This window comes from Fundulus heteroclitus, chromosome 14 (assembly GCF_011125445.2).
Source record: "Fundulus heteroclitus isolate FHET01 chromosome 14, MU-UCD_Fhet_4.1, whole genome shotgun sequence".
In the NCBI taxonomy this organism is placed as follows: domain Eukaryota; kingdom Metazoa; phylum Chordata; class Actinopteri; order Cyprinodontiformes; family Fundulidae; genus Fundulus; species Fundulus heteroclitus.
This window is the reverse complement of record NC_046374.1, coordinates 631,606-658,972: the sequence shown is the minus strand read 5'-3', so window position 1 is coordinate 658,972 and position 27,367 is coordinate 631,606. Positions and strand designations below refer to the sequence as shown.

Genomic DNA, 27,367 nt, shown 5'->3' with positions numbered 1-27,367 from the left:
GTTATGTCATGTTTATGACAGTGTAATGTCAGTCTTATGTACACCCCTTCAAATAAAGTGTTGCCAAAAACTAAAAGTATATATATTAAAAAAAAACAAACATATGTTACACTGTTGGAATTGTTGAAGGGTTCTGTTCACGTGTCTTCTAGGACTGGAGATGGAGTATGTTATACATAGACATGCTTAAACGAAAACAATAACAATAAAAGCCTCTTTATTTACTTAGGTCATTCCAACACACCTTACACAAACTTACCGCGTGATTCGGTGGTAACAGAAAAGAATCTGCGCCATCTCCTCAGAGCAGAACCCCTCCTCTGAGGCATCTGCGTCTGTGAAAACCAGAGCTCGTCCCAACCTGTCCACCGTACCTGTAGAGATGAGGTGTCAATGGCGGCAAAGATAACTCACGCGATGAATGAATACTGAGACTACAGTCAGTCTGACCTGCTTGCTTTCCATTCACACTGCTACCCTGTCTCTGTGCTTTCATTTTGAGCGCTTACATACAATGCCTTGGAGAAACCCAGACAAGTGGAATGAGTAATAAGGATGGAAATTAAAGACACTCACCGGTCAGCTGTAGTTTCCCTGACTGGAGTAATTCTGTGTCCAGTTCCCTTAGAAGTGAAGACTCTTTGGATGTAACACCATTTATTTGGTCAGGACACGTCTCTGGTGATCCTGCCTCCTCAGACGAGTGGTTAAATGAAGATGTGCCTGACGGGCCATTGCACACAGGCAAGGATCCGTCTTCTGTCTCAACTGGAAGATGGGAAAAAAACAGAAACAGCACTCTAAGGATACCTTGGGACTAAGTAAAATCCAATACCACTGCAGTAAGATAAATTTCCCCCCACCTCCGCTGCCTTTCTTTGTGTTTTCCTTCCCTTTAGTCACAGTTGTGGGCACTCCATCAGGTTTGTCATCCTTTTCTGTTTCCTCAGACTTGTTTTCCTCTGGGGCTGGCAGCTTTGCAGGTGCAGAGTGGACTGTAGGACTTGGTAGAGGACTTTTACCCTGTAGTTTTGTGCCCTTTTGGTTTTTGCCACCAGACCTAGCCTTTCCTTTTGCACCCCTTCCCTTCCTTTTCCTCCTAAACACAAAGCACAGGAAGGTCTTACTAAGGTACAGCAGGGGTCAGTGTATTATTTCTGTTCACCAGTGTCGCTCTGTACCATCCAATTCAATCCAATATGCCTGTGTGCAAGCAGGGAAAAGAATCCAATATATAATAAAATGTAATATACCTTGGTGCTCTGAATCCTGCCGTTTTAACTTCTTTTCCTCTTGGACACACTCTGTCCTCTGTCCTTCCTTCAACCTTTTCGTCTGGGACCTTCAGTTCGGATGACTTCCTCGTTTTAGACTGAATGGTAGATGTATCTTTTTGCTCAGAAACTCCAGTAAACAGCCTGTCCGGCGCGTCCGACGTTGGTGTAACGGCATCGCTGTCTCCGCTCAGAGGTTTATCTGCGTCCTCAAACACAGAGTCCGAATGCGAACCGTGATCCGACTGGCCCTCGACATCGAGGCCAACTTTATGGCTCGTGTCATAGATTTCATTCACGACTAAGCTGTCGCTGCTCTGGGAGTCTTTACTTCGCCGTCCGTCTCTGGATGGTTGGGGGAAGCCGTTGCAGTCTCTCTCTTTGCCCACGCCAGGCCTCCTCTCTTTTAGCGGACCATCAAAATAAAGGCTGCGTCTTTCCAGACTGTTGTTGCCTCTGCTTGTTTTAACTCCTTCGTCTAAGTCAGGGGTGGAAGAGGAGTAAGACTGCCTTACTTTGGCAGATTCTTCCACTGTTGACGGAGGCTTTCGCGGTACCAAATCACCTTTTGGATTTACCTCTTTCTCCTTGGTGCAATAGGCACCGCGAAAGCTTCCTGATCTCTCTGTCTTTGCGTAACCCCAAGCTTTTCCTTTGCGAAGTTTGATGGCCTTACCCCTCCTGCATAAGGGCAAAGTTCTGGTCTTACAGATCCCATGCATCTCCAAGTACCTCTGCTTAGGATCAACCCCTCCATCAGGTCCTCCCCTGGGCTCCAAAAGCTCCACATAATCCCCGTCCATATGAGGCTGCCTTGCAGTCCGCCCTAGCCCATCTTCGCTGCGCCTTCGTCTGATGGCAGGGTTGGAGTCCATGCCGTTTGGAGGTATACCGTCATCATCCTCCTCCTCATCCCAGGACCAGGAGTCCGGGTCACCTGAGGACGAGCCACCCCATCCACCGAGGCTGCTGCCCCCCTCGCTGGATAGGCGGTTAGAACCCAGGCCAAGCTCCTCAGACGGGTCGTGGAGAAATTTTGGGTAGACAATTTCCTTCCATGGCAGTCGTACCACGCCATCACATGTACTGACCAGGCAGGTGTCGAGTCCTCCTCCAACTGTACAGAGATGGCAAAGAGGAGAGGTTTATCTTATTCTGACATTATTGAATGTAAATTAAGTAAAAAAAAAAAAAAAAAAAAAAAAAAAAAAAAAAAAAAACTTCCTGTTGACAGTCATGGTAAAAAGCAAGTTAATCTGGTTTCATATTTAAGATTCCAAGACATAATAAAAACCTGTTCAGCAAGATAAATAAAACTTATAATATACTTCACGTGACATATTTAATCATGTGATTATCAATTAGTCATTGCTAAACTTTTATACATAGCCTCTAAACCATAAACTGGAATAATTTAATGCAAATTATTGCAGAATTATTGCAAATTCAATGCAGAATTGATTGATTGAGGCGACAACATACAGCCTGAAATGTCATCCTTGTTATCGTAAAGGCTCCTCCCATGGAGGATCAACATAACCTCTTGTATTTCTAGGGGTATCAAACTATGTTAAAGGTTCGAGTGTTAATGCTGTTTTAAGGATTCTAATAGTAAACAGTTGCTAAATTTCTCTTTGAAAACCTCAACGTAAAGGTAATTTGGAACATAGGCAGAACAATGAGTGTTTTCCAACCCTTGGCTCAATGGATGCATTGGCACTTAAGATGGAGAAAGATTGTGACCATCATTGAAATTTGAAAATGTTCGACATCAGCAAAGTACGAATATGCACATTGCATATTGTGAACATTGCATATCATAGTGTTGTGTATATAAAGAGGATGGAGCCTTTTACGCTGTGTGATATTTAGATTTATCTACTCTGGCATTTACTTTTTATCTTCTACTCTTAGTGCTTCTTTAGAGTTAATCTTAGATTAGACTAGTTTGTTCTTTTTTCTGCTTTCATTGCTAATAATTGTGTGTCACTGTCTCTGTGTTTGTCACTGTTAAGACCCAGTTTCCCCACTGTGGGACAATAAAGGGATATCCTATCTTATCTTATCTTAAGTACTTTGTTTGAAAATGTTCTAGGGATACATCTTTTTAACATCTTATAGGGAGAAATCTTTTTAACACCAAACAAGCACAGTGGTGGAGAGGTGATGATATTGGGGTTACTTTACTCGAAGTCACAAGGTCAACTGGGAACTAGTTTTTATATCAAAGTATTCTCTAATCAAACACGGTACTATCTGTCCAACAGCACAAGTTTAGTTTTAAATGGGGAATGCTGTAGGGCAGTCATGCAAAACTCACAGAAATTTAAATGCATAAAACCTAGAATGAAGGTTTTTGCAGTAGACCAATCAAATTCAGGACTTTAAAAAGTGCTGTTTTAGAAAATAAAACTTTTAAAGGAAGAGAGCCAAAAAAACCTTAGTTTAATGAAGTCACGCCAGAAAAATTAATAATGAAGCTATTGCAGGTAAACTTAATTCCACCCACTACTAAACGAAGGGACCAACAAATTGATTGGTTTACCAAAATGGAATAGAAAGTTAAATGCACTTTTTGATTTATTGTCCCCTGTACATGATTTCAAGAAATTAGCTGTTTGATAAAGTCATTGATATTGGTACAGATTAGTTTTATAGACTACCGATAAACTACGGTATTTGTTTAAGTATTATGTGTTTCAGTTAGCTCTATATGTTTTTAAAGCTTGGCATCTTCGAAACACAACACTTTATGATTGGAAGATGCTGATGTTGGTCTCTGTCTCCATCTTTGAAAATGATTACTTATATTCTTGTAAGCCTATAAGGGCTGGGCACCTTTATGGTGTATGGTGCAAAAAAATAAACTAATATTACGACTGGTTCTGTATTTTGTTTAGTTTTCCTAAAACACAATAAATGTTGACACATAAATGCCATATATTGCTTATCTGAGGTGAAATCATTTTATTTAGAAGCTAATCTGGACCAGTTTACTTTATTCATATATTCTTTACGGGTACAACCTTAGAATTTAGAGAAAGTGGACTTATTTGTTTCACCACTTTTGTTTTAAGCAGGAGTTGAACCATTTCTCAAGTGATTTAATACTCAACACCAACAATATATTTAAGAAAAGACTTTTGAACCTCGTATCAGATATAAATATCGCATTTTCAATGCAGTGAGGGGAGTTATATGTCTGACAGATGTCCCACAACTCTGTGTATAACACATTTAAAGAGGTGAAAATCAAAAAAGGAAAAGAAAAAGTATTTGACTGAGAGTTACTTTGACTTTTAATTAACTTCTATGCCAGCTTATTTAGAAAACTGAAAAGCTAAGCAAAGAAACTTTACCTTCTCTCTTGTGGCCCCGTTCTTTGTTGATGCTGTGGAGCCACTCGGAGGTGAACACCAGTGGATGCTGGGACTCAGGGACCAGGATTTCCTGCACGGTGCGACCCCCAGGGGCCAGACATTTGAGGGCCAGCCGTGGGCAGCGTGTTGAAAAGGGCACCACCTGAAGGTAGAAGTCATTACTGCGCAGAAGCCTCCAGTCCAAGGTGGAGAGCTGAACGACCACTTTCTCTCCAAGACAGAGGGGCCAGCCGGAGTGCAGGAATAAGCATCCCAAATACTGAGACTGAAGCCAAAGAAAGGGGACAGGGTGATAACACGGTAAATACATGAGATCGAGAGAGAGAAAAACATTTACGAAATGTTAACATTTGAGAGATTCACTTATATGGCCCGTAATCCTGAAGCATAGAAACTACTCAATACTTATTGGGTAATTGAAAATAAAGTAAACAGTAAACTCCAGGAAAGCAACCAATATGCTGAATTACAAGAGCAACTTTTAATTTGTGGGGAAGGATTACAATTTGAGTCTCCTCACAATAAAGCCTGGTTTCTGAAGCTACTCAATAGTACCTATTGTAAATAGGAAAGTTCCAAAAATGTTTTGTTCACGAAGCACAACCTTTATGTCGTGAGGAAATAGTACATTACAGTGTGTTGCACAAGTATTCATACCCCCTTGGCATTCTTTATGGTTTTTTTTTCCCTTTACCTCACAACCTGGAATTAAAATGGATTGTTGGAGAGTTTGCACCATTTCATCTACAGAATGTGTCTGCAACTTTAAAGATGGATAATTTCTTCATGATTGTTAAGCAAATCGAACAAAAAAGCTTTAATTTTTAGCACACATAATTATTTCATCTCCCTCCCCCCCCCCAACACCCCAACACCCCCGAGAGTGAGTACTTTGTAGAGCTGCCTTTAGTGGCAGTTCCAGCTGCAGGCGGCTTTGGATAAGCCGGTATGAGCTCGCCACATCTGGCCTGTGGGATTGATGTCCATTCTTCAAGGCTAAGCTGCCAGTTTCCCAGTACCCGCTACTTAAAAACATCCGGACTGCACTATGCTGCCGCCCTGATGTTTTATGTGAGGACGGTGCTCTTAGGGTGATGGGATGGGTTGGGTTTGTGCCAGACATGGCGTTTTCCTTGGTGGCTGAAAAGTTCGATTTTAGTCTCGTATGATCAGAGCACCTTCCACCATACATCATATTTTTTTCTAATTACTTCATTTCCCATCATGCTTCCCTACACTGCAAAAACGGACCTAAAAATAAGTAAAATGTTCTTAAAATTTGTGTTTTTGTCCAATATTTGAGCAGGTAAATAAGATTATCTGGCAATGGAATGAGTAAGATAAAGTAAAATAAGATAATTAGACATCCTGCACTTGAAGTAAGATGATGGAGATGAGTTGTTCCTATTTTAAGTGTAAAAATCTCATTCCATTGGCAGATCATCTTATTTATCTGCTCAAATCAAGGACAGATAAACTCATTTTAAGAAAATTGTACTTATTTTTAGTTCCGTTTTTGCAGTGTAAGGTACCAAGCAAGTTCCTGAAAAGTATCCAGTATAAGTTCTGGTAAAGTACCTTTTCTTACCCTATTATTTTGAACGTTTGAGGAAATAATGAGCATCTTCCAGCAAATTAATAAGTGTGTTCCAGAAAAGTAATGAGTGAGTTTCGAAAGCGTAAGCAAGTGACGAGGATGCCCCAGAAGAATAACAAGTACTGTATGTTCTGGAAATGAAACCAGTGTAGGTAGCAAGAAGGCTTGAGGAAAGTGCTCCATATGGTCCTGGAACGTATCTAGTAAGTTCTGGGAAAGTTTTGTGGAAGGTATCTTGTGATTTTAGAAAAGCTCATGGTAAGTAACCTCTAAGTACCAGAAAAGTATGAGTTGCATTCTCCCAGTTTTTCTGAAGTCAGTGTCAATTGATCCACTCTCAGATCCCATCTCATGAGAGACAGGAAGCGTTCTCTATGCTTTGCTGACTTAACAACTCTCACAAACTGAATTTCCAGAACCTGTTCTGCACCGGTCAATGGACCTAAAGCCAGAACTAAAGACAAATATCAGACTCACGTGGGTTTTTTCAATTTGTAAAACGCCTTTTATGAATTGAAACAATGGGAAAACTCTGGAGAGCTGTGAGTCAGACAGCAATTTACAGATGACCAACTGAAAACAAAAGCCGACAGCTTTCACAAAGCCCACTGGTTGAAAGGAGGAAAACAGATCGGCCAGCGTGAAAGACCAACATTTGTTTTAATCAATTAAGGTAAAAAAAAAAGACATTTACCTAGAAGATCTTTAAGAGTTTAAGCAAAGAAGGAAAGCCTCCTGTGGCATCCTGTGCACATTCATTAGATTGATCTATTACAGTAATACTCCTTAATCCAAGCATTAATTCTATCTTAATGAATGCCGTGTCAGATCTATATCCCAGCGCTCGAAGCCTGAACTCGGCTCTGCTATTCCCAGTCACGTCTAAAACGCTGACACGGGGCAGCCCCCTTTCCCCCTCACACCCTCCAGACACACGAGACGTGATCACATTAAATTCCTTCCTCAACCTCTCCTCCATGGCTCCTTCTTTCACCTCTCTGCCCTTTTATTTAATTCCTTCCCCTTAAGCCTCTCTTTTGGTGTCTATTCTCCAGCGCTGGTCAAGCTTCAGGCAAGGAAAAGGCTAATATATTTCAGAGTTGGGTATTTCGCATAAAAAAAAATAAAAATCGAGTCCACATTCTGAGACGTTCTGTGTCCTGTGGTCCTCTACTCTCCACCCACTTCTCCCTCAATGTACACCAGTGTTCGCGCCTTCTCCCCCCCCCCACCTCCCCACTCCACATAATTTCTCAATCACTCTACTATGGCCTGCAGCTTACATCTTCCCTTCTTTTTCGAACCAACGAACGTAAGCACAATGAATGGAGGTCATGTTCGTACCCTCCATTGCCGCCCTGCCAGTTCCTCCCCTTCTCTCACAGCAGCAACACAATCACATATGGAAGGAATTATTTTCGTGACTCAGAGAGTCTGACTCCGGTCCCAGGCAACTCCGCTCAGCAACAATGAAAACATCATTTGCTTACAGCCTCTGCCTGCGGACGTGTATATTAGTGCGAGACTAGAGAGGAAACTCCACACAGACATGTGAGAACGCTGAAGCACTGAGGCCTGCACAAGAAACCCGTCAGTGGGTTTGCTTTGTGACCGTTACAGGAAGTAAAATGAAAGAGCAGAGTTTACGCTGGCGCACGTACGGCATATTATTCGTCTTTTGCCGTGCTGAATTTGCTCGGTACGGACCTAAGTAACACATTTGCCTTGACGTAACGATAGTGGCTTTTGGTTATAGAAGTGTTAGATTAAGCAAAACCTCAGAGTTATGCTTCATTTTTCTCTGCTGTTCACCTTTTATCTTTTCGGTGTGAAAAGTGATCTTAATCGGCACGTTGCGCCAATTATCTTACAGTCTTAAGGTTTTTCCAACGTAAACACAACCCGGTTTGGTCGTCAGCCATGCTGAAAACACAAGAAACCGCTCCAAATCTGTAGCAACTATGGCATAAAAACAGAGAAGAAATAGTTCCCTTTTGATTAGCTACGTCAAAACACTCCGAAAAGTCTTGTCACGGGGCTTTTACCTTGTACTTTTTGTCTGGACACAAAGCGGGGATGGTTTAAAAAAAACAACAGTTTGATTATTTACAACTGCATGTGTGATTAAAACTGGGTGTTAGCAGGTACTTTTGACTGCTTTTAGAGGTTTTGGAAGTTCACTTAGGCTGAAATGACCAAAACATGACTATTGGGAGGTAAAAAGCATCTCTGATAATGGGTCCAATTGGGCATATTTATGGTGCACAGACCTTCCCTTTAGGATTTGATAATAAACTGAAGAGTTTGGCTTAATCCGGCTAAAACCAGCATCATCATCAGAAGAAGAACCCACCAAGGTAGAAGTGGAACGGATGTCCTATCTCAGTTTACTCGGACCTGGCCTTATGCTGAGCCTCATGAAGAAATCATAACTCTTGACTTTGATTCGTCTAAGCTAACTTCAAACACTCCATTCATGTCTCTAAACTCAACTCAACAGCTCGAGCGTCTCTGTTAAGCTTAAAGCTTGATTTGTTGTGACAGCTTAGGGCTTGACTCGGACCAACTGGTCAAACACGTTTACCGGGGTAGGCACGTAAACGCCGCCGGAGGACAACTTTAGCCGTAGGATTCAAGAAGTCAGCGGCTAACACGTTTCCCACAGTGTACTTGTAGCGTGTGACAACTGCTTCTGCTTCTGATTATGCGGCGTTGTGGGTGTTCTCCTCATGTAATGCGCTTGCTCTCTGGAACTCACACAGGCATGCTGCTGAAGTTTGTGCAGGAGGTGCTTGGCAGGTACGAAGTAGTCCAGGAGGTAGCGGAGACTGTCGTGTTGATAGGTTGACTCCAGGACAGAGAAGACCTGGGCAAACGTTGGAGGATCAGAAAGCAAACAAAGAGGCAAAGACATCTAGGTTAAACTAGTTAGGATTATTGGGCATAAATCGCATTTTATGATTATAGAATAAATCTGGTCAGTTTCACAGCACAAACTTATAATGAAGAAAATCTGTCTCCAATAAAGACCAAATATCTTGAAATATATTAGCAGTCCCTTGCATAAGCATTTATTCTTATTGTATTTTGTGACAAAAAGTAGTATTATAAGTAAAATAATTTTACATTCCTGGAAGGTGCACATCCTCTCAGGTCGTAAGTCCTTTGCAGCATTTTACAGCTTTTCTTAAAAGACTAGCCTGCATTTAGCTCCATCATCCCATTCCAAAATATTGCTTGTGTCCGCCCATCACTTCTCCACAGCTGCTCCCACCCTCTGGAGCTCTCTTCTCAAACACATCTGTGATTGTACACACGCAAAAACTCCCCTTTTAAGAATAGCTTTTAAGGTAGGATTAATGTCCTGTTTTTATGCTGTCCAGTTCTGTGTGTCTTAAGTATATTTTAAGTGTTTTTCTTCTTCTTTTATATTGTTTGATGTACTTAAGTGTCCTTTTTGTAATTTTACTTGACTCTTGTAAAGTGTCTTTGAGTTTTTGTTAAAGCGTTATACAAATAAAATGTATTGTTGTTTTTATTATCCATCTTCCTGTCGAGTCTGACTAGCTTTCTAGCTCCTGCTAAGGACCAGCATCCCCACAGCATCATGCTGCCATCACCATGTTTTATCATGGGTATGGTGAGTTCAGGGTTAGTTTTCCAGCTCAGACGACATTTTACACGTAAGCCAAAACGCTCACTTTTGGTCTTTACCTCTTCCATGTGTCTGCTGTGACCCTTACGTGGCCTTTTGCAGATTGCAAACAGGACAGCTTATGGATGCCTTACAGAAATGAATTTCTTCTTACCAATCTTTCATGGAAGCCAGATCGGCAGTAAGGATGATAAATAGTTGTCCTGTCAGCAGATTATTTTACCTAGACTGCAGATCTCCAGAGCTCCTCCAGAGTTAGTTTGCCTAGCCTGTCAGATTAGGTAGAATGTCATGTCTTGATAGGTTTGCAACTGTGTCCTACTCTTCATGTAAGATGATGAATTTAACGAAGCTTCATGAGATTTCCAAAGCTTTGGGTATCGCCATATAAGCTAACCCTGCTTTAAACTTTTCCATGACTTTCTCCCTGACCTGTCTGCTGTGTCCCTTGTTCTACATGTTGCTGTTTGTTGACTAATGCCGGGCATACACTGTACAACATTTTCAGTCGTGGTACTCATATACAGCTCAAACTGTACGACGAAACCGCAGGTTGTCACGATATCTGTTCTTACACACCTGTTTGTGCAGGTCGATGCTCTAATGCGACCTGACTGCTCACACAGTGCGTTCAAAAACCACACGTCAGACTCAGCCCCGTAGAGAGATGGCACTACTCGGACTCGTCTACCCGGATGCCAAATGTCAACAGTAGAAGAAGAAAAAGACGGAAGTGTCGATGCTCACTGTTAAATATGATGCTCACTAGAACGAAACGCGCTGCCTTGGCAATTCTACGAGTTGCTCCTCCGTAGTTTTACTCCATGTCACACGTACCACCGCCATGCTTCTCTCTACTCCTATGTTTGCGTTTGAGAAGACCAAGAATAGTCTACTTGTTTGCGCGTGCGCTGTGTGCGAGGTCGGAGGAAATTGGCTCGTAGGCTAGTGAATTTCAAACATGTTTGATTTTCAACCAATCGTCCGATTCCTGATCAGGAAGTGGTTGTGAGAGGCGAATCGCCCCTCGTTGCCCCCTGTATACTACACGACGCAGGACGCACGATCAAGCTGAAACTCGGCCCGATCCAAAAAAGTCTCGTACGACTGAAGAATCGGCCCAAAAAGGGCAAGAACTCGTACAGTGTACGCTCGGCTTAATGTTCTTCAACAAATCTCTGGGCCCTTCACAGCACAGCTGGATTTATTTGGAGACTAAGTTAAATACGTTCTGGGACTATTTACTAATTAGGTAACTTCTGAGAGAAACTAGTTTTATATTAGTGTCAGAGCAAAGACGTTGAAAAACAATTCATACCACACACTTTTATACACTACTGGGTGTCGATCAATAAATACTAAATAAATTAATTAAAGTCTGTGGTTGCAATGTGAGAAAAAGTGAAAAAAGGCTGTGGGATTTTAATGCTGTTCCAAGGATTTTATGGTAATCATTTTGGTTTTTCGTGGTAAAGCTCTGAGGCCGTGACCTAAAGTCACATTAAGAAGACCACAGTAGCTGCCATTTCTTCCATGGTAACAAAGAAAACTGACTGGAGACAAAGCAATTACTAAACCTGAGTTGCTGATCTCAATCTCAGTAATCTGCAGTACTCTAACATGTTATGGGAAAAGAAATACTGAGGACAACTAAGACTGTGAAAACCAATCTGGTTCATCCTTAGGTAAAATTTCCAGAGGCCTCAAAGTGACATACATTTACAATAATAACACTGATATAAACTTTATGGGAATATCCAGGCACGACAAAACTAAAGTTCAAGTCCATCGATACTTCCGTTTAATGTAAGAATTGATTGCCGAGGTAAAAGGTCCAGGTATAGATCCATCTCCCCAGCAACAAACTCTCCCAGGATGCAGAACCATCTCAACTGAATTCTTTCGATACGCCGGAGAAGCGGCTCTACTTTTTGCTCCCTACAAAGGATAGAGCTCCTCACCCTCTGTCTAGGCATCAGTATAGCGACCCTACAGAGAAAACTCATTTTGGCTGCAGGATGTTGCTCTTTTTGTCACAGTTCATATCATATGACCATAGAGGAAAATATGGACAAACTGGTAAGTTGTTAGCTTCACCTCATGGCCCAGCTCTTTCTTCAGCACAACAGACTGGAACAGGGCCAGTATTAATGCAGAACAGGACCTGCATGTCCATCAGCCTCTCCTTCCTACCATCACTTGTGGAAAAGACCTAAATACTTAAACTCTGTTGCTTTCGGTAGAGACTTACCCCAAACCAAGAGGGAGCAGTTCACCTTTTGTTGGTCGAGAGCCAAAGACTTAGAGGACAGAAAATTACATTTGGAAGAAAAACTGATAAACTTGCTACCCTGAGAACACCAAGAGGAGGGACTGGTGCACTTCAGCACGCAGGTCATAAAGGAAGGAGCATTAAATACTGAGGCAACATCTCCAGGCGTTAACCATGAAGCTAAAGCCTGGGCACAAACGGCTCTTCCCTTAAGCACGCCACCAGGTTAGCTACTCCGTGGCTGTAGGACTACAGCGTGTGAAAACGGCACATAATAAAGGCCTGATTTCAATTCCATATGCATTTGTGGGCAGAGCTGAAGAAAGGAGAATATGAGTAAGGCAGCTCACAGTCCTAAGTTACACTGTTTTTTTTTTGTTTTTTATACGAGGAATGGGCCAAGACTCCAGCAAACTGTTGAGAGGTTTGTGGAAAGCCACCCAAAACGTTTGACCAAGGTCAACAATCCAACCCAACACTAAAGAAGGTCCCACCCAACACTAAAGAAATGTAATCAAACTTCAGAACAATAAAAATAGTTATATAATACCTGATTTAAGTCTGCAAAAGTGATGAAAAAACACAATATGTACCTTTTTAATGCAGTTTATATAAACTATGTTGAGCTGCTGTTGAAATTAGGCCTCCTGACTTACTTGGTGCAGTTTTTAGCAGGAAACAACCATTCACCTAAATCTGGGCTTGGCTGAGCACTCCTTCTCCGAGCACATCATTAACTGAGCGATATTTACTTTTGCAAACACGTATCATCAAGATTAGGTGTGCGTGTGTACCTGAGAGAGTAGGGGCGGCGCCGTGCTCTCGAAAGGCGGATAGAGCGACGAGAGTGCCCCCTGCACGCAGTCCTCCATTGCCTCTGAGCCCTGAGGGATACAAAATATGACGAGAAAGAGTGTTAAATCACAACTGGACACCGGATCTACGCTCAAGTCTGGGTTTGCGTCTAACAGCCGGTCCGCCTCAAGTGTTGCTGACACCCACACATATACACACACTTTCAGCTTCCTGTTTTATAATCTGGGGAGTGCAAAACATTTCCTCCGAGGGCCAGCAATCCCCTAACCCCCCCCCCCCTCTCTAGCCAGAACTCCCCAAAAGATGCAGAGGCGTGCACATGTGAGAAGCCCCGGGGTGGCCTGGGAGGTGGAGGGCGGCAGAGCAGAGCACGAGGATCTGGCTGTTTATATTTCTGCTTGTGCTGTTGGCATGGCAACCTGCAACTTTTTTTTTCCTCCCTCCTCCTTTCACATTTGCCCTCAGACGTTGAATCTGTTTCTCTCCCCGTGTTTCTAAGCTTCCTCCTCATCCCTGCCCCATTCTTCCCCCCCCCCCCCCCCCGATCTCCGATTAGTTCCCTCTGCAGCTCCTGAACCTCGACAGGACTTTCTGAACGTCATCTGACAACAATTACATCTGGATTCTCCATACACTTGGGCTGAACACTTACTATAACCGAGGGGATAGGCTAAGAGCGATCGTTAAAGCAAAAAAAAAAAACAAAGAGAGCAGAGAGTATGGAAAAAAAGGCATGAGCGGCGAGTGAGAGACAGCCAGGAACGAGTGAGCTGGAAGCGGCGTGGGGGCTTTTTATGGCAGCAGAACCGGGTTCAGGAGTATGAAGAATGGTTCTCTGGGTTTGTTTTTGTGTATAGAGACGAATCGCGGTTAGCCACGCTGGAGGGCAAAATGAGCGAGACAAACAGGAAAGTATTTGAAAAAGGTCGTTTTTTTTTTTTTTTTTTTTTTTTTAATGTGGCTAACTTCTTGTCCAAGTTTTGACACGCATGTCCCGAGAAAATAGATCCAAGAGCTCAGGTTCCCGTTGGAAGGTTTTAAACAAGTGTCACGTCCTGTTTCCAGTTGTTTCTGACAGAAATCTGGAGCCCTGAATGAAGACGTTGAACGAAGACAAAAAGTTTGAAAGTTGTTTTGCCAACGTTGCTTAGACTCCATTTACTGCAGATAATTAGCTACCTACCATCTTGGCTGGAGAGCAAATGGCAGCGACCGGTAGAAGAGTCATGCCGGACTCCAATTTGGAACGGAGCAAACAGTGAAAGCTCTATAAACGTTGATGAACAGCAAGGCTAGGTTTTCCAGAGTTAGAGCAATAATTACTTTGGGTTGTGGTGAACAAAATGTCTGTAAACTCGTGGGTGAAGCACACAGAAGTCTAGATTTGGTATGATCTGCGTTAAGAATAGAGTTGGAAGTAGTTTTGTTTACATTTCAAACTTCAAACCAATTAGGGGAAAGGAAAAAAAAAAAAAACTCCACCGCTCAGAAAAATCCATCAAAAAGTATGTTTTCCATAAAGAAAACGCATCCTCATGATGGAGTTTCAAAACATATACAGATTAAAGTTTTGCACATTTTTTCCATTATAGTCACAAAATGAATTCTGTCATATTGATATTTTTGCTGCAGCTATATGTTTTGCAGTCAGACTGGATGGAAAGCATAAGGGAACCTCAATTTTCAACTTTTGCCAGGAATTCTTAATTTGATTCATGTCTAAGCCATGAATAAGCATGATGCTGCTGCCACTAGCTTTCATAATGGAGAGTGTTAGTTTTCTCCCACATGTTGCATTTTGCCTAGATGTCAAAAAGGTCCAAATAGGTCTCATTAGACCAGACCACCTTCTTCCTCATATTATCTATGTCCACTGCATGACGTTGTTGTGGAAAAGAACAGCTGGAAAACAGCTATGCCGACATTTCAGAAAGGCCAGGAGTGTGGAGTCTCCAACCAATGGTTGTCATCTCAACAGAACTTCCATGGATCTCTGCAGCTCCTCCAGAGTCACCAAAGGCATGTTGGCTGCTTCTCTCATCAGTGCTGTCCTTCCTTAGCCTTTCAGTTCAGGTGGATGGCCGCGTCTTTCCAGGTTAGAGTTCTGAAGGTAAGTGGTTGCACTAAATTTCATTTAGGGGTATGCAATGAGTCAAGGGAGACTTGCACTTTCCAAACTTTAAAAAACATTTTTGTTTGTCCGTCTCATAAAATCCCGATAAATTACAATGATGTTTGTGGGTGTACTGGCTAAACCGGTTTGACTACTTTTCAAAAGGGCCATATGGTTACGGGAGAATGTGTATTAGTGTATGGGCTAAAGTCAATAGGCGTCTGTCAGAGAACACGTCTATAGGATCTCTCACATATAGAATGCACTAGGATGTACCCAGTAGTGGGTTCAGAGGACTGCAACCAGAGCCCAAAGCTTTTCCCAAAGCCTCATCTCAGCAATTATTCCACATAAACAGCGACCGTTTATCTGGCATCTGAGTTAAATCATGTCAAACCTTGGAATTACAATTCAGCTCCACCTTAACTGAAGTAATTGATATGTAATATATGGAGACCTACCAGTTTAAGGCCATACTTTGAAGTATGCACTGTATGTCACCTATACTTATAATAAGCCAGGTTTAAGCTGATCCATAGCTGTTAAAACAGCTGGCATTGTCGTGTTCATATTAAAACTGTCAGACAAGGTACAATCATTGCGGTTTCTTTATTAGCGCACCAGCTGGCCTGCAATAATTTAAATTTGGATATGTTATGTACACATATGGCACATGTACCAAAATATCATTTCTACAACTGTTATTAAAATCAAACAGGTTTTAATATGCATAACTTGTAATCCTAACATGGTTTAGAAAGCAGCAGACATGCACTTCTAATGAAATCCACTTTAACTGGTCATCGGCAAAGGTGACCTGTATTTATTTTGTACGCCGGGACCCGATATTCAAGCCAGGGCACAGAGTTTGAGTTTTTTTTAAGATTTATTGAAGAGGATGTAGATGGCAGGCAGGCAGGAATGGGTGGTGATGACAGGAGACGACTGAGGCAGGCTGACCAGGTGAAGACGGTAGAAACAGGCACATGTCGAGACTAAACTACCGAATGAGTCCCCAGGGAGGTTCTGAGCGGGCACTATCCGCACAGGAAAACCCAAAAACAGGCAGAGAACACAAGCACTAGAACGTGGAACTAGTGAGGGAGAGGTGAGCGCAGGAACGGCAGGATAGGCCGGTAGAACACAAACGCTGAGGAGCAAACATGCAGGCAGTGAAGGAGAGACATTCTGGCGGGACCGGTTGAGAGAGGCAGGTAGATGTAGGCGGAGTAGCAGGTGGAATGACTTGAGGGTAATTAGTGGCAGCAGGTGACGCTGATTAAGGAGAGTGAGTAGTGGCTATGATGGGCGTAGAAACGGGAAGATCCATCAGCCCCAAAAACACAAGCAAACACCAAATCATGACAGTAACTACTGACCAGTTGTATGAAAGGGCTTTTGGCAGTTTGCAGACTTACAGGGGTTTAATGACAGAATACAACGGTGTAAAAATAATCAGCAATGGTACTGTCTAATGATTTCAGGAGGATTATAAAGCCACTCCGATCTATTCAAAGTCCACTTTCCTACAGTAAGAAGGTTTATTAATAACAACTTGAACACGATTAAGACAGCTGCCAATTTTTCAGATCAGATATCCCAGCAACCTTAAGATTAGATCATGCAAAAATCTGAAACACTATAGAATGTCCCATAGCTAATTTTCAGACTCTACAGACCTCGGTTACCACGTTCAATGTAAATTTTCATGGCAGTACGATTAGAAAGGGGTTAAACAGGGATGGCTTACTTGGAAAGGTTGCCTAGAGAATGTTTTTTTTCCCAAACCAAATGTGGCATCACGAGCTAGGTTAGCAAAGTTGCATCTGAATGAACCAAAAGTGTTCCTAAACACTGTTCTTGTCTGGAATGGTTGAAAACGAGGTAGCGTTATGGGTATAAGGCCCAGCACTAAACAGAGGAAGCACAGTGGCGGAGCTTTGATGGTTTTGGCTTGTTTTTCAGCACAGGCCGAAGGCACCTTGCATTTACTGACTTAACCACAAATTCCCCAGTTTTCCCAAGTATTCAAGACTAAAATGTAAGGCAATATGTACAACCACCTTATCTGGCTCATCAACAGGCCAGTGATCACGGGCACAGCAGTAAATTCACGACTGATTGGTTGAAAAGGAAAACAGTGAAGGTTTTGCAATGGCCTCAAAGTTAAGATCTCAATGTATTTGAAATTCTGTGGTGGGACCTTGAGAGACCTGAGCAGAAATGAATGTCTGAAAAACATTAATAAACTGAAGCAAAAGATAGAAAGAAAAATGGGCCAGAATTCCTCACCAGCAATGTGAGAGACTAATAGAGTCATAGAATACAATCACTTCCAGTTGAGCTCATGAATATATCCACTTTCTTTTTCCCATGACTGGGTTATTATGCCACTGACTTGCATCCTTTTTTTTAACACATTTGAATTGTTAGCGTTTATGTGCGTGCACAGACAAACTTCTACCAAAATTAAAACAGTTTACTGTCAGTACTTGTAGAACCAGTACTTGTAGAACCTCCTGCCCTTGTGACTGAGGCAACCAGCTTTGCACTCTACACAGTCTTGCGCTAAAGACTGAAATTGTTGGCCATTCCCCATAAAAATGAGTGAAGATCAGTCAGAGCAGGTGGAGAGAGTCTGTCACAATCAAATCTCAAAATCAATTGGATTAAACCAACTTTTTCCACATAGATGCAGGAAAGATTTAGTGAAATATTTTCTTTTGCAAGCTCTCCCCTACTTTACCTTGGCAATGGCAAAATTATTATGTTGGATTGATATTGTTTCAATATGGAACGAGCTGTGAATAAAGTGCCTGGTCTTAAAAAAATAAAAAAATCAGCCCGACAGAAATCCGTTTCCCGCCTTGTCCTGTTTATCCCTGCCACTGTTATTTCCAACAGAGAAAATCACAGCTTTTTAAGAACTTGGATTTCCATTTTTTTTTTTTGCTTTGTATGAATCTTGAAACTAACATAAACATAATCAAAACCAACACTTTGCAAGGACAGGCCAAAGAAATAAAACAATGAAGTGTAAATAACAAAACATAACACAAAAAACTGGAGAAGAAACATCGTGGGTAAAGGCAATTGGCAAAACACCAAACCTGGAAGTAAATGTGAGCTGAAGGAGTTCAGAAAAAGAAGTAAAAAAGCTGTCGCAGACAGAAAAACAGAGACTGAGAGAGGCAGACAGAAAGAAAAGAGGAGGAGGCTGACCAGCGGGAGAGATCGATGGGAAACGAGAGCAGCAGCAACCATGATGGAAACCAGATGTCCAAGAGGGATGGAGGGAGAGAGGAAGAGCGATGGGGCTGAGAGGGCTTAAATGTGGAGCTGATAGAGTATGACAAGATAAAAAGAAGATGTGGAAAGAAACAGGGAAGAAAAAGGAGGGAAACTCAGACAGACAAAGGGAAACGAGGATGAAGAAAAGTAAAACGGTCCAGCCTGATAGTGATTTCCTTTCCTAAATTAGCGTGTGTAATCCAACCCAACCTATGGTGGGTATTTCCTACAGGCTGCTTGGTGTTACTAAATGGCAGAGCCAAGTCAAGTCAGACTCAGATAATGATACTGCCACCATTTCCTCTAAGAAACAAAAAGCATCTGGAATTCAAGGCTGCTGTGAAGGTTTGGTCTTCCTTCCTTGACATGTTTGGAGCTAACAAATTTACCAACTTTGAAAAATATTTCCTGTGCCCCTTTTCTTTGCATGGTGCATTCTTGTGAGTCTCTACGGTCCACTGAACAAAGCTTTGTGGTGCTGAGCTGTTGGAGTTTTTGAACTTTGACACAAGTTGAACCTTGTAGGAGCAGGCAGTTTCTGTTGATTACAGCTTGAAGTGAAATATGGTGTGAATACAGACACACAGAGCTAGAATGCCTCCAACTGGTTTTGAACTATTTACATTTAAAAGCAGATAGGAGGTTTGTATAAAAAATGGCCCTTAACACAAAATCAGAAGCAGTCTTTGCTTTGCTAGAACATTTATTGATGTGGATAAAAGATGAGATGATTTAGACCTGGATCAGCAGTTTCCATGTGGTAAATACCAAGACTGTGCTCATCATAACTTGTTGTTTTGTTCCAGGTAAAGACATTTTCGATATTTGTATCAGTTTCAAATGTATCTGGACTTGAGCGCTTGGCTTCCCTGGTCTTAATTGACCATTAGATTTTAGCTGACAAAAAAGTGTAAAACTAAATAATCAGATTCACTGCAAAGTATCAATCAAGTATCAGTATTTGCTTCATATTGTACTTTGGACATTGGACTATACACTCACTGGTCACTTTGCAAGGCACACCTTACTACTAACAGGTCCGATCGCCCCCTTTCCTTCAGAACCGGCGACATTCTTTCTGGCATAGAGTCCCCAGGGTTTCACAAACAATCTACATAGCTTTTGTTCATGACAGTCTCTAGCATTTTCCTACAGATTGGTTGGCCGCACATCCATCACGCAAATTTCCCGCTCCACCACAGCCCAAAGGTGCTCTATTAGACTGAGATCTGGTGACTGTGGAGGCAGCCGGAGTACGGTGGAAGTCGCTGTCATGTTTAAACCGGTTTAAACATGTCAGAAGTAGCTAGCAGAAGATGGGTACACTGTGGTCATAAATGCAAGGACATGGTCAGCGACAATATTGAGCTAGGCTGGGGCATTTAGATGTGCTCTATAGGTACTGATGAGTGGCAGCTGAGGTAAATATCCTCCCCGTTATTACAACACCACCCGCAGCGACCTGAATCATTGATACAGGACAAGATGGATCCATAGTATCAAGTTGTTCACACCAAATTCTGACCCAGCCATCTCTAAAATCTCATCTAAATCCAGACGCACATGATCAGGCCGTTTTTCCAGTCTGTTATGTATTTTGGTGAACCTGTTCAGGTTGTAGCCTCAGTTTCCTGTTCTTTATCTGGCAGGAACGTCCCCCTGCTGGAGGCGTCAGCCCCGTCAATCATGTTTAGGCATAATTCATGAAACCCATTTTTATCCTGTTCCTTCCTCCTGACAAAAAGGTCTGTAAGATAAGATGCATAAGATTTTTTTTTTTAGCAATATTGACCAAACTGTCTTATTAATGTTTAAACAATGGGTCATTAAAAAACTTGATGAAGCCAAACAGTAAACAAAGTTCATAAAGTAAAACAAAAATAGCAGACAAATTGGCCACAGAAGCTCCACTTGATCCAGGGTTTTTCAGAAGAATCCTCCTCCCTGACTTTACCCCACTTTACCTTCTGCACGCCGCTATTTTCTGCTGCCCGCTTATGAGAAACAGATCCAAAATGTCTATAACGCCTCAAGCAGTGAAGATCTGAATACAAATCATTAACCCGAATATCCAGCTGATGTGAAGCTGCCATTGTACTAATTCCACTTTTATTCACTGTTAGCAATTTCTGCTGCTTGAAGATGCTGTAAAAGTTGCAGATGTCTGGGATTACACAGGGTTGTCACCTCCAGTTGTGAGTCCTTCACATTTCCCCAGGAAACAGATAAAGTATAAAGACGTAACCCTGGTTATCATTCACTGTGTATATACTGATATGTGAGACCGACTAGCCCAATCAGTTATTATCAGTTGTATTTATATTGCTAATGTTTTATTTTTACTTTTTAGTATCTTTTTTATTTAAAAATAAATACATTTTAAAAAATATTGACACAGAGTGAACATCTGTCACATCAGAACCAGGCCACCTGCAAATCATCCCTGTGATCAAAATCCAGATTTTAAATTAGGAACAATCTTTTACAATGAGGATAAAAAGAATAACTGGTAGCAGCAAAAACAACTGCTCTCCGTTTTGAAATATTTTAGGTAACATTAAATCACTAATACGACAGCCAGAAATTTGAAACACTATATACAGAGCGACAGGATTCCTTTCCTCACTCTCTGGCATTAAATTAGATTAACCTTTCCTTTTTTTAGGTCAGTAGGGCTGACCAAGCCTATTTCTGGATGCTAAATACCAGAACAATGATATATTTTTTTATGACTTAGTTAAGTGTCAGAAGTTTACTTATGTTACCTTAGAACTGCTGACTTGGGTCAAAGATTTTGGGTAACCTTCCACAAGCTCCTAACAGTGGTTTGCAGAAGTTTATGGCCCACTCCTCCTGGCAGAACTGCTGTAACTGACCCAGGTTTGTAAGTTGACATGGCTTCTTCCTCACTGAGTGGCCTTTCAGCTCATATCAGTACAGGACTTAATTCACGGTGGATGACGATACTCCGCCAGATTCGGCAGCTTCTTCAAAAATACCTTCTGCTTTTTTTCCTGCGGTTGAGTCACACATTTTACACTAAAATTCTTCCGTCTCTGGGACACAGAACCCGTCTTCTTCCTGAAAAGATGGCCAGATATCCCCATGATGTTTATACTTGAAAATACTTCTTTGGGCAGATGAACATGGATCCTTTGGCATTGTACCCAAGGATAAACCAGACTTTAAGAGGTCAGCTCTCTTCCTGATACCTTAACGTGTTTCTGTAGATTTTCTCATGATGTCACACAAGGAAGGGAGTTTCCATCAAATAGATCCACGCATTAGCCTGTATATAGCTTGTTGCAGATTAACATATCATGTCTTAAAAAGCCATAACATCATGATCTTGGTTGTTTTTATGCATATTCCAGCCCATTTACATATAGTTTATGTAAATGCATGACTTTAGAGAAAATCATTAGACTCCATCTAAAACATTCCCTTTCATTATTCTGGTATTTAGCATAATAGAAATAATCTGGGTCATCCTGACAGACCAAAAACTGAGCAAATTTCAGCCTATTTTAATGTCATACAGTTAGAAAAAAAAGGTTTTGTGTTCTTTGAACATGGCGTAAGTAAAAAAATTATTACAACTGGAAATGGGAATTCATGTTTTGAAAAGAAAGTAGAAATATTTAGGAGATTCTAACTGAAGGCCATCAATAGTTACAACAACCTCAGCATCACCACTGAATAGATTTGATCATCAACGTGTTAGTGTTGGTATCAGTCATTCAACAGTTTGGAAAATCAACTAGAGAGAAACAACACCATGTCGTAGGTCCCTAAAACAGTTAGTCTATACCTGAATTAACCAGCGATTAAAACTGAAAGTTTGAATATTAGAGTTGAAAAGTCCCTAATCGTCTGTATAATATTTGCAGCTGCCAGTATTCACATCCGTTCACTGCCTTTTGTGACACAAACTACTATGACTGTTTCTGAAACATGTTTTACTCTTATCCAAACAGTCATGCAAGTTATTTTCCCCTTAGATGCTTCCTACTTGTTGATTTCTTTTGAATGTCGCTGAATTCCCATGTGCACGTTTTCTTCCTCCAACTGAATTTCCCCCTCTCCTTTTTGCTCTGATTTGCTGTTCTTCCACAACCCCCAAGGGAATCGTCTGTTTTTAGCGTTTACATGCTCCGCTTTTGCCAAATTGCTATCTTTGTCGGTTGTTTGGTTATGAGCAGATAAGTAATGTGGAAACGTTTGTTTATCGGGGCATTTCTGCTGCTAATGACGGGGGTAAACCCAAAACAGCGAGCAGACGGGCTCAAAAAGGATATCAGTAGCTGAAACCTGATAACATACTCCATACCAGAGATGTTTAAGGTTTGTAACTACTACTTCGTGGCATTTATATGATATAAGTTGATGAGGATGACATAGATGCTAAGTGAAACAGCCACAAGCTCCGAATTGCTGAGCAGGAACATCACCATCCTCAGTCTGCATGCCCTGTGCTCCGGACAATTGCAGGAAACTCCGTTAACGCCAGATTCCTGTGACTGACAATGTGATTATGATCGCGTCTGGTTTGTTATCTCCACCTCTGCGGGCAAAGCTGTTTGCTTTAACTTTCACTGGGCCAAATTAGGCAGTCCCCCCGACTGAAATCAGGGGCTGGTACATACCCTCCAGTTACAAAATCTTTCCAGACAGCGGCAATGGAAATACCCTCTGCCACATATTATTGCCAAAGGAGTGCCGGTGTACGGACGGCTGTAGAACCGTGTGTGTGCAGAGCAACTTGCTGGTTGGGTTTTAGCACCTATGTGTGCAGGAGCTAAGTTTCTGTCATGTGAATGTATAGTGCCTTGGAAAAGTGTTTACATCCTTTGAACCTTTTCAAATTTGGTCACGTGACTACCTGCACCGTGATGTATTTTATCAGGTTTAATACGGCGCACCAATAAAGTGGCACATGATTCAGAGGGGGGCAGAAAAAGGATGCATGGCTCTTAAAATGTAAAAGTGAGAAGGGGTCATGGGGATATGCATTCTGCAACCCTGAGTCAATGTTTTTAGAGGCACCTTTCTATGCAGTTCCAGCTGCAGGTCTTCCAGGTTAAGGTAAGGTAAGGCAAGGTAGGTATATTTATATAGCACTTTTTAGTAACAAGACATTCAAAGTGCTGTAAAAGTAAAGTAAAGTAAAGTTAAGGTTAAGTCTTGAATATTTTTCAAGTGTTGACACAGATTCCCAGTGAGACTTAGGTGTGTATTTAAAAACCGTCCCATTGTAGTTCTGGCTACAGGTTTGGAGCTTGTTGTTTTGCGGCGTGCAACAGATTGTTTTCCCAGGATTCTCCCGTATTTAGCTCCATCCATCTTCTCATTACATCAAAAAAATGTCCCTGACCCTGCTAAAGAAATCCACCCCCATAGCATAATGCTGCCACTGTCATGTTTCATCACGCGGATAGGTTGCTCAGCTGATATGTGGTCCACGCCTGTTTTGCCTCACATTGCATTTTGTGTGAAGGCTAGGCATGAAGGCCTTATGCGACTTGATCATCTTCTTCATACTATTTGTCTGCATATTGGCTGTTTTCCCCAGATAACCTTAAGCAGGATTTCCAACGGGTGTCTATCAGCAGTGACTTTCTTCTCACCACTCTTCTTTGGGGAGTTTGGGGACTAGTGTTTGACATATTAGTTAGGTTACCTTTGGCCTCTCGCGGCTTCTTTTGGTAAACGCGCTTCTCATCCTGTCAGTATAGGCTTGTGTTTGTGCAATACTCTTACAAATCTTTGGATGATGGATGGAACAGAGCGCTGGGAGATGTTCAAAGCTTAGGATTTAGTTTTAGAACCTCACCCTGCCTTAAACTTCTCAACAACCTTCCCCCCTGACCTTTTTTGCCCTGTTCCTTGGTCTTCTTTGTTCTCTAACGTTCTCTAACAAACCTCTGAGGTTCTCACAGAACAGCTGGATTCACACAACTGAACACTATTTCCAAGTTAGTTGACCTTTGTGGGTAAATGGTTGCCCTCTATTTGATCTAGGGGATATAATACAAATGCACACTGTGGTTTTCATATTTTTAAGTGGGAAGATGTTGTAAAATGTACCCTTCGTCTTCCACTTTCCAAATGACGCGCTACTTTACGTGGGTCTATGGTGCTGTGCGCCAATAGAAAACACTGAAGTTTGGAGTCGCAGCGTGACAAAATGTGGAAAAGTTCAAAGCAAATTTTAAATTGCAGTGACTTTTCGCGTTCACCGTGCAAAAACATCTGTAACTGTTTCCTGTTCTAAAGCTTCGCAAACTGGGCACTGGAGGGGGGAGAAACTGCAGAGCACATGTTCTTCCCTCTCTTCAGACCCTGCCATCCCTTGTTCTCCTTTCCTCCCCCCTTTTCGCCTCGCTCCACTGTGGAAAATGCGGCATCACCGAAACCACCGTCGCAACCGTCCAAGTCTCCTAAAATAAAAAAAGCAACCCTACCCTGCGCTTTTATTCTCCCCTCACTGGCGCTCCAATTCCCTCCGATTCTGTTTTCTCTACCCCTCCGTGCCAAACGGCTCCACCCTGCACGGCACACAGAAGCTGGAATATGAGCTCGGTCGTTGTGACGCTCCTTTTTTTTTCCCTCTCTTCGAGTCGTTTTATGTTCATACGTACATGCGAGCGTTCGCCATCGCCTCCGAGTGTCACCAGTCAGACCATGAGTGGGTGGGGGAATGTGAGCGTAATCCCGAGGGATGCAACAGGGAGGGCTCTTTGGCTTCACTGTGAACGTCCACCACATAAGTCACCAACGTCACACGACTGAAACTGTGTCATAATTTACAGCCTGTGGGTATTTACAATGCTGGAAGCTGAGAGCTGGATCCGCCGGGCGAGCGTCTGCTCTAAACAAGGCATGCTTGCCAAGTTTATTGCTGGATAAATTGTATAAAAAGCTCCGGTGTTGAAGTTTAGGATCTGTGTGGCTCCATTTTTATTCCAACTGACCTTTTCTTTTCTTTTTTTACATCTTGTTATGCTACACACAGCCTTCAATGTATTTTACCTGCAGTTTGTCACACTAGTGATTTTACTTGGGGGAACCGGAGTAAATGGGGCTGCATATAAATGCTTGCCACACCTTTCAGGTTTAGATTTCTGAAACAAACTCAAAAGCTTCTGATTTTCCTTCCTTTTCACAATTGTGCGCTAGATTGTGTTGATCCATCAACTAAAATTGGAATGAAACACATTTGTGAATTTGGGGGTTTGTAAAGTCAATGTGGGAAGGTTCACGCAGTGGGAATGCTGCTAATTTAAAGCGATTATATTAAGAAAGTTTGCATGAATACCAGAAAAAAGGATCTAGCTTGAAGGAGTCTTTTCCACACAGAGAGGCTCATAAAACTCGGGGGCTTACCATGACTTCAGTCACAAATTCCTACATAGTCCTCAGCTCCCTTCCTGGCTCCGCTTCCTCTCTGCATTCTCCACAGAACGTCCTCCTCTCACTCATCATCCGCCCTCATCGCGTCCTTCATCAGATGTTTTTTCCAGCCTAAAAGCGTCCCTCTTCAAAACGGCTTCAGCGCGTGAAGAGAGAAAAGTAACATTTCCCCCCTCTGTCCCCCTCCACAGTCTGCACTGGGTTTCCCAGAGTGGGAATGTCCAGGCTGCATTTTCGTTTCCCCTCCCCTCTCAGACTGCCCCGGCAGTTACACATGCCCCCCCCCCCCCCCCCCCCCCCACCCCCCGCCTTCTCTCGCCTAACAGAAGCACTACAGTCCGTCTCCACTCTCAAACTTTCCACTTTTTGCCTTCCCTCCTCCTTTTAGCCTTAATGAATGGACAATGAAAACCCCACCCGCCCAGAGACGCCAAAGAAAAGAAACTTCCACTGATTTTTTTTCTTTTAATCATACTGTTTATGTGATTGCATGCACTTCCTGCTTATCTAGACTGCTCTAAGTATGTTGTAATCAGAAACAGCCAAAATGCAAGATGCTAAAGGAACCTTACTTCCATAATCATTAGTGTCTTCAAAACCATTTCTCCCCTTATCACTTTTTTATTACAGCCCCAGACTTCAAGTGTTTTATGGCAGTTTAATGAGATAGGTCAAACCAAAGTCCATCATCTGGACATCGAACGAGTATGACCGAACTGCGAAAACCAACCACATGGGCCTCTGCTTTAATTGGTGGCCAGAGGAAAGCTTTAATCAAAGAAGGAGCCTAGAGGCATATGATATCTCTGGAGGAGCAGCACAGCTCAGGTGGGAGAACAAGTTGACAGGACAACCATTAGTCAACCACACCACAAAGACGGAGGAAAGATATTGATGGAAGAAGAAAGCAAAATAGTCTGCAAAAGAAGGTGTCCTGGTTCCGGTGAGACCAAAGCTGAGATAGCGGGGCACCATAGCCTGAACACAGCACTCATCATTTTAAAGCCTAGTTGTGGGAGCGTCACGCTTCGGGAAATCTTCTCTTCTGCAGGAACAGAGAAGCTGGTCAGTGTTGATGAGAAGACTGGTGGATCTAAATCCAGAACAATGCTGGAGGGCAAACCTGTTAGAGGCTAAAAAAGTCTGAGGTTCACCTTCCAGCAGGAGAACATTCCTAGAACATACAGCCAGAGCTGCAATGGAACAGTTTAGCATGTGTGTGTGTTTATGTGTGGAAGGCGGGGTCACAGTTCAGATCTATATCTAATTGAAAATGTGTGTCTCTCACAGTTGCTGTCTGTCAGAGTTTGATCATGCTTCGCTCTGAGTTCATGCACCCGCAGCACTTGCTGCAGTCAGCAGCTCTGGTTCTGATCATCTTCTTGCCTCAGTCTGCTGACTCAGCTTTATGCTCTCTCTTCTCCCTGCCAGATTGTTTGTGGCTTTTGGTGTCAGAGTTCCAGCTTGTCAAGTTCATGTTCATGGTTCTTTGTTTTCTGAGTTAGGGAGTTTGTTCCTGCAACTGGCGGGGTTGCCGGTTCGATCCCCCGCTCTGA

At 42.3% G+C, this 27,367-nt stretch overlaps 1 protein-coding gene across 2 annotated transcripts in view; it reads right to left on the bottom strand.

Moving 5' to 3' along the window:
* Positions 1-26,018, bottom strand: part of arhgef40 (Rho guanine nucleotide exchange factor (GEF) 40) — a 59,479-nt gene extending 33,461 nt beyond the window's left edge. For both annotated transcript variants that reach the window (XM_036145995.1, XM_036145996.1), the window contains exons 1-8: positions 25,785-26,018; positions 12,973-13,062; positions 9,010-9,117; positions 4,634-4,919; positions 1,254-2,391; positions 864-1,099; positions 577-768; positions 260-374 (exon numbers count right to left, since the gene is read on the bottom strand). In XM_036145995.1, the coding sequence (XP_036001888.1) occupies positions 260-374; positions 577-768; positions 864-1,099; positions 1,254-2,391; positions 4,634-4,919; positions 9,010-9,117; positions 12,973-13,062; positions 25,785-25,787 (2,168 nt within the window). In that variant the 5' untranslated portion in view covers positions 25,788-26,018. The remainder of the gene's footprint in view (positions 1-259; positions 375-576; positions 769-863; positions 1,100-1,253; positions 2,392-4,633; positions 4,920-9,009; positions 9,118-12,972; positions 13,063-25,784) is intronic.
* Between the last annotated feature and the right edge of the window lie 1,349 nt (positions 26,019-27,367).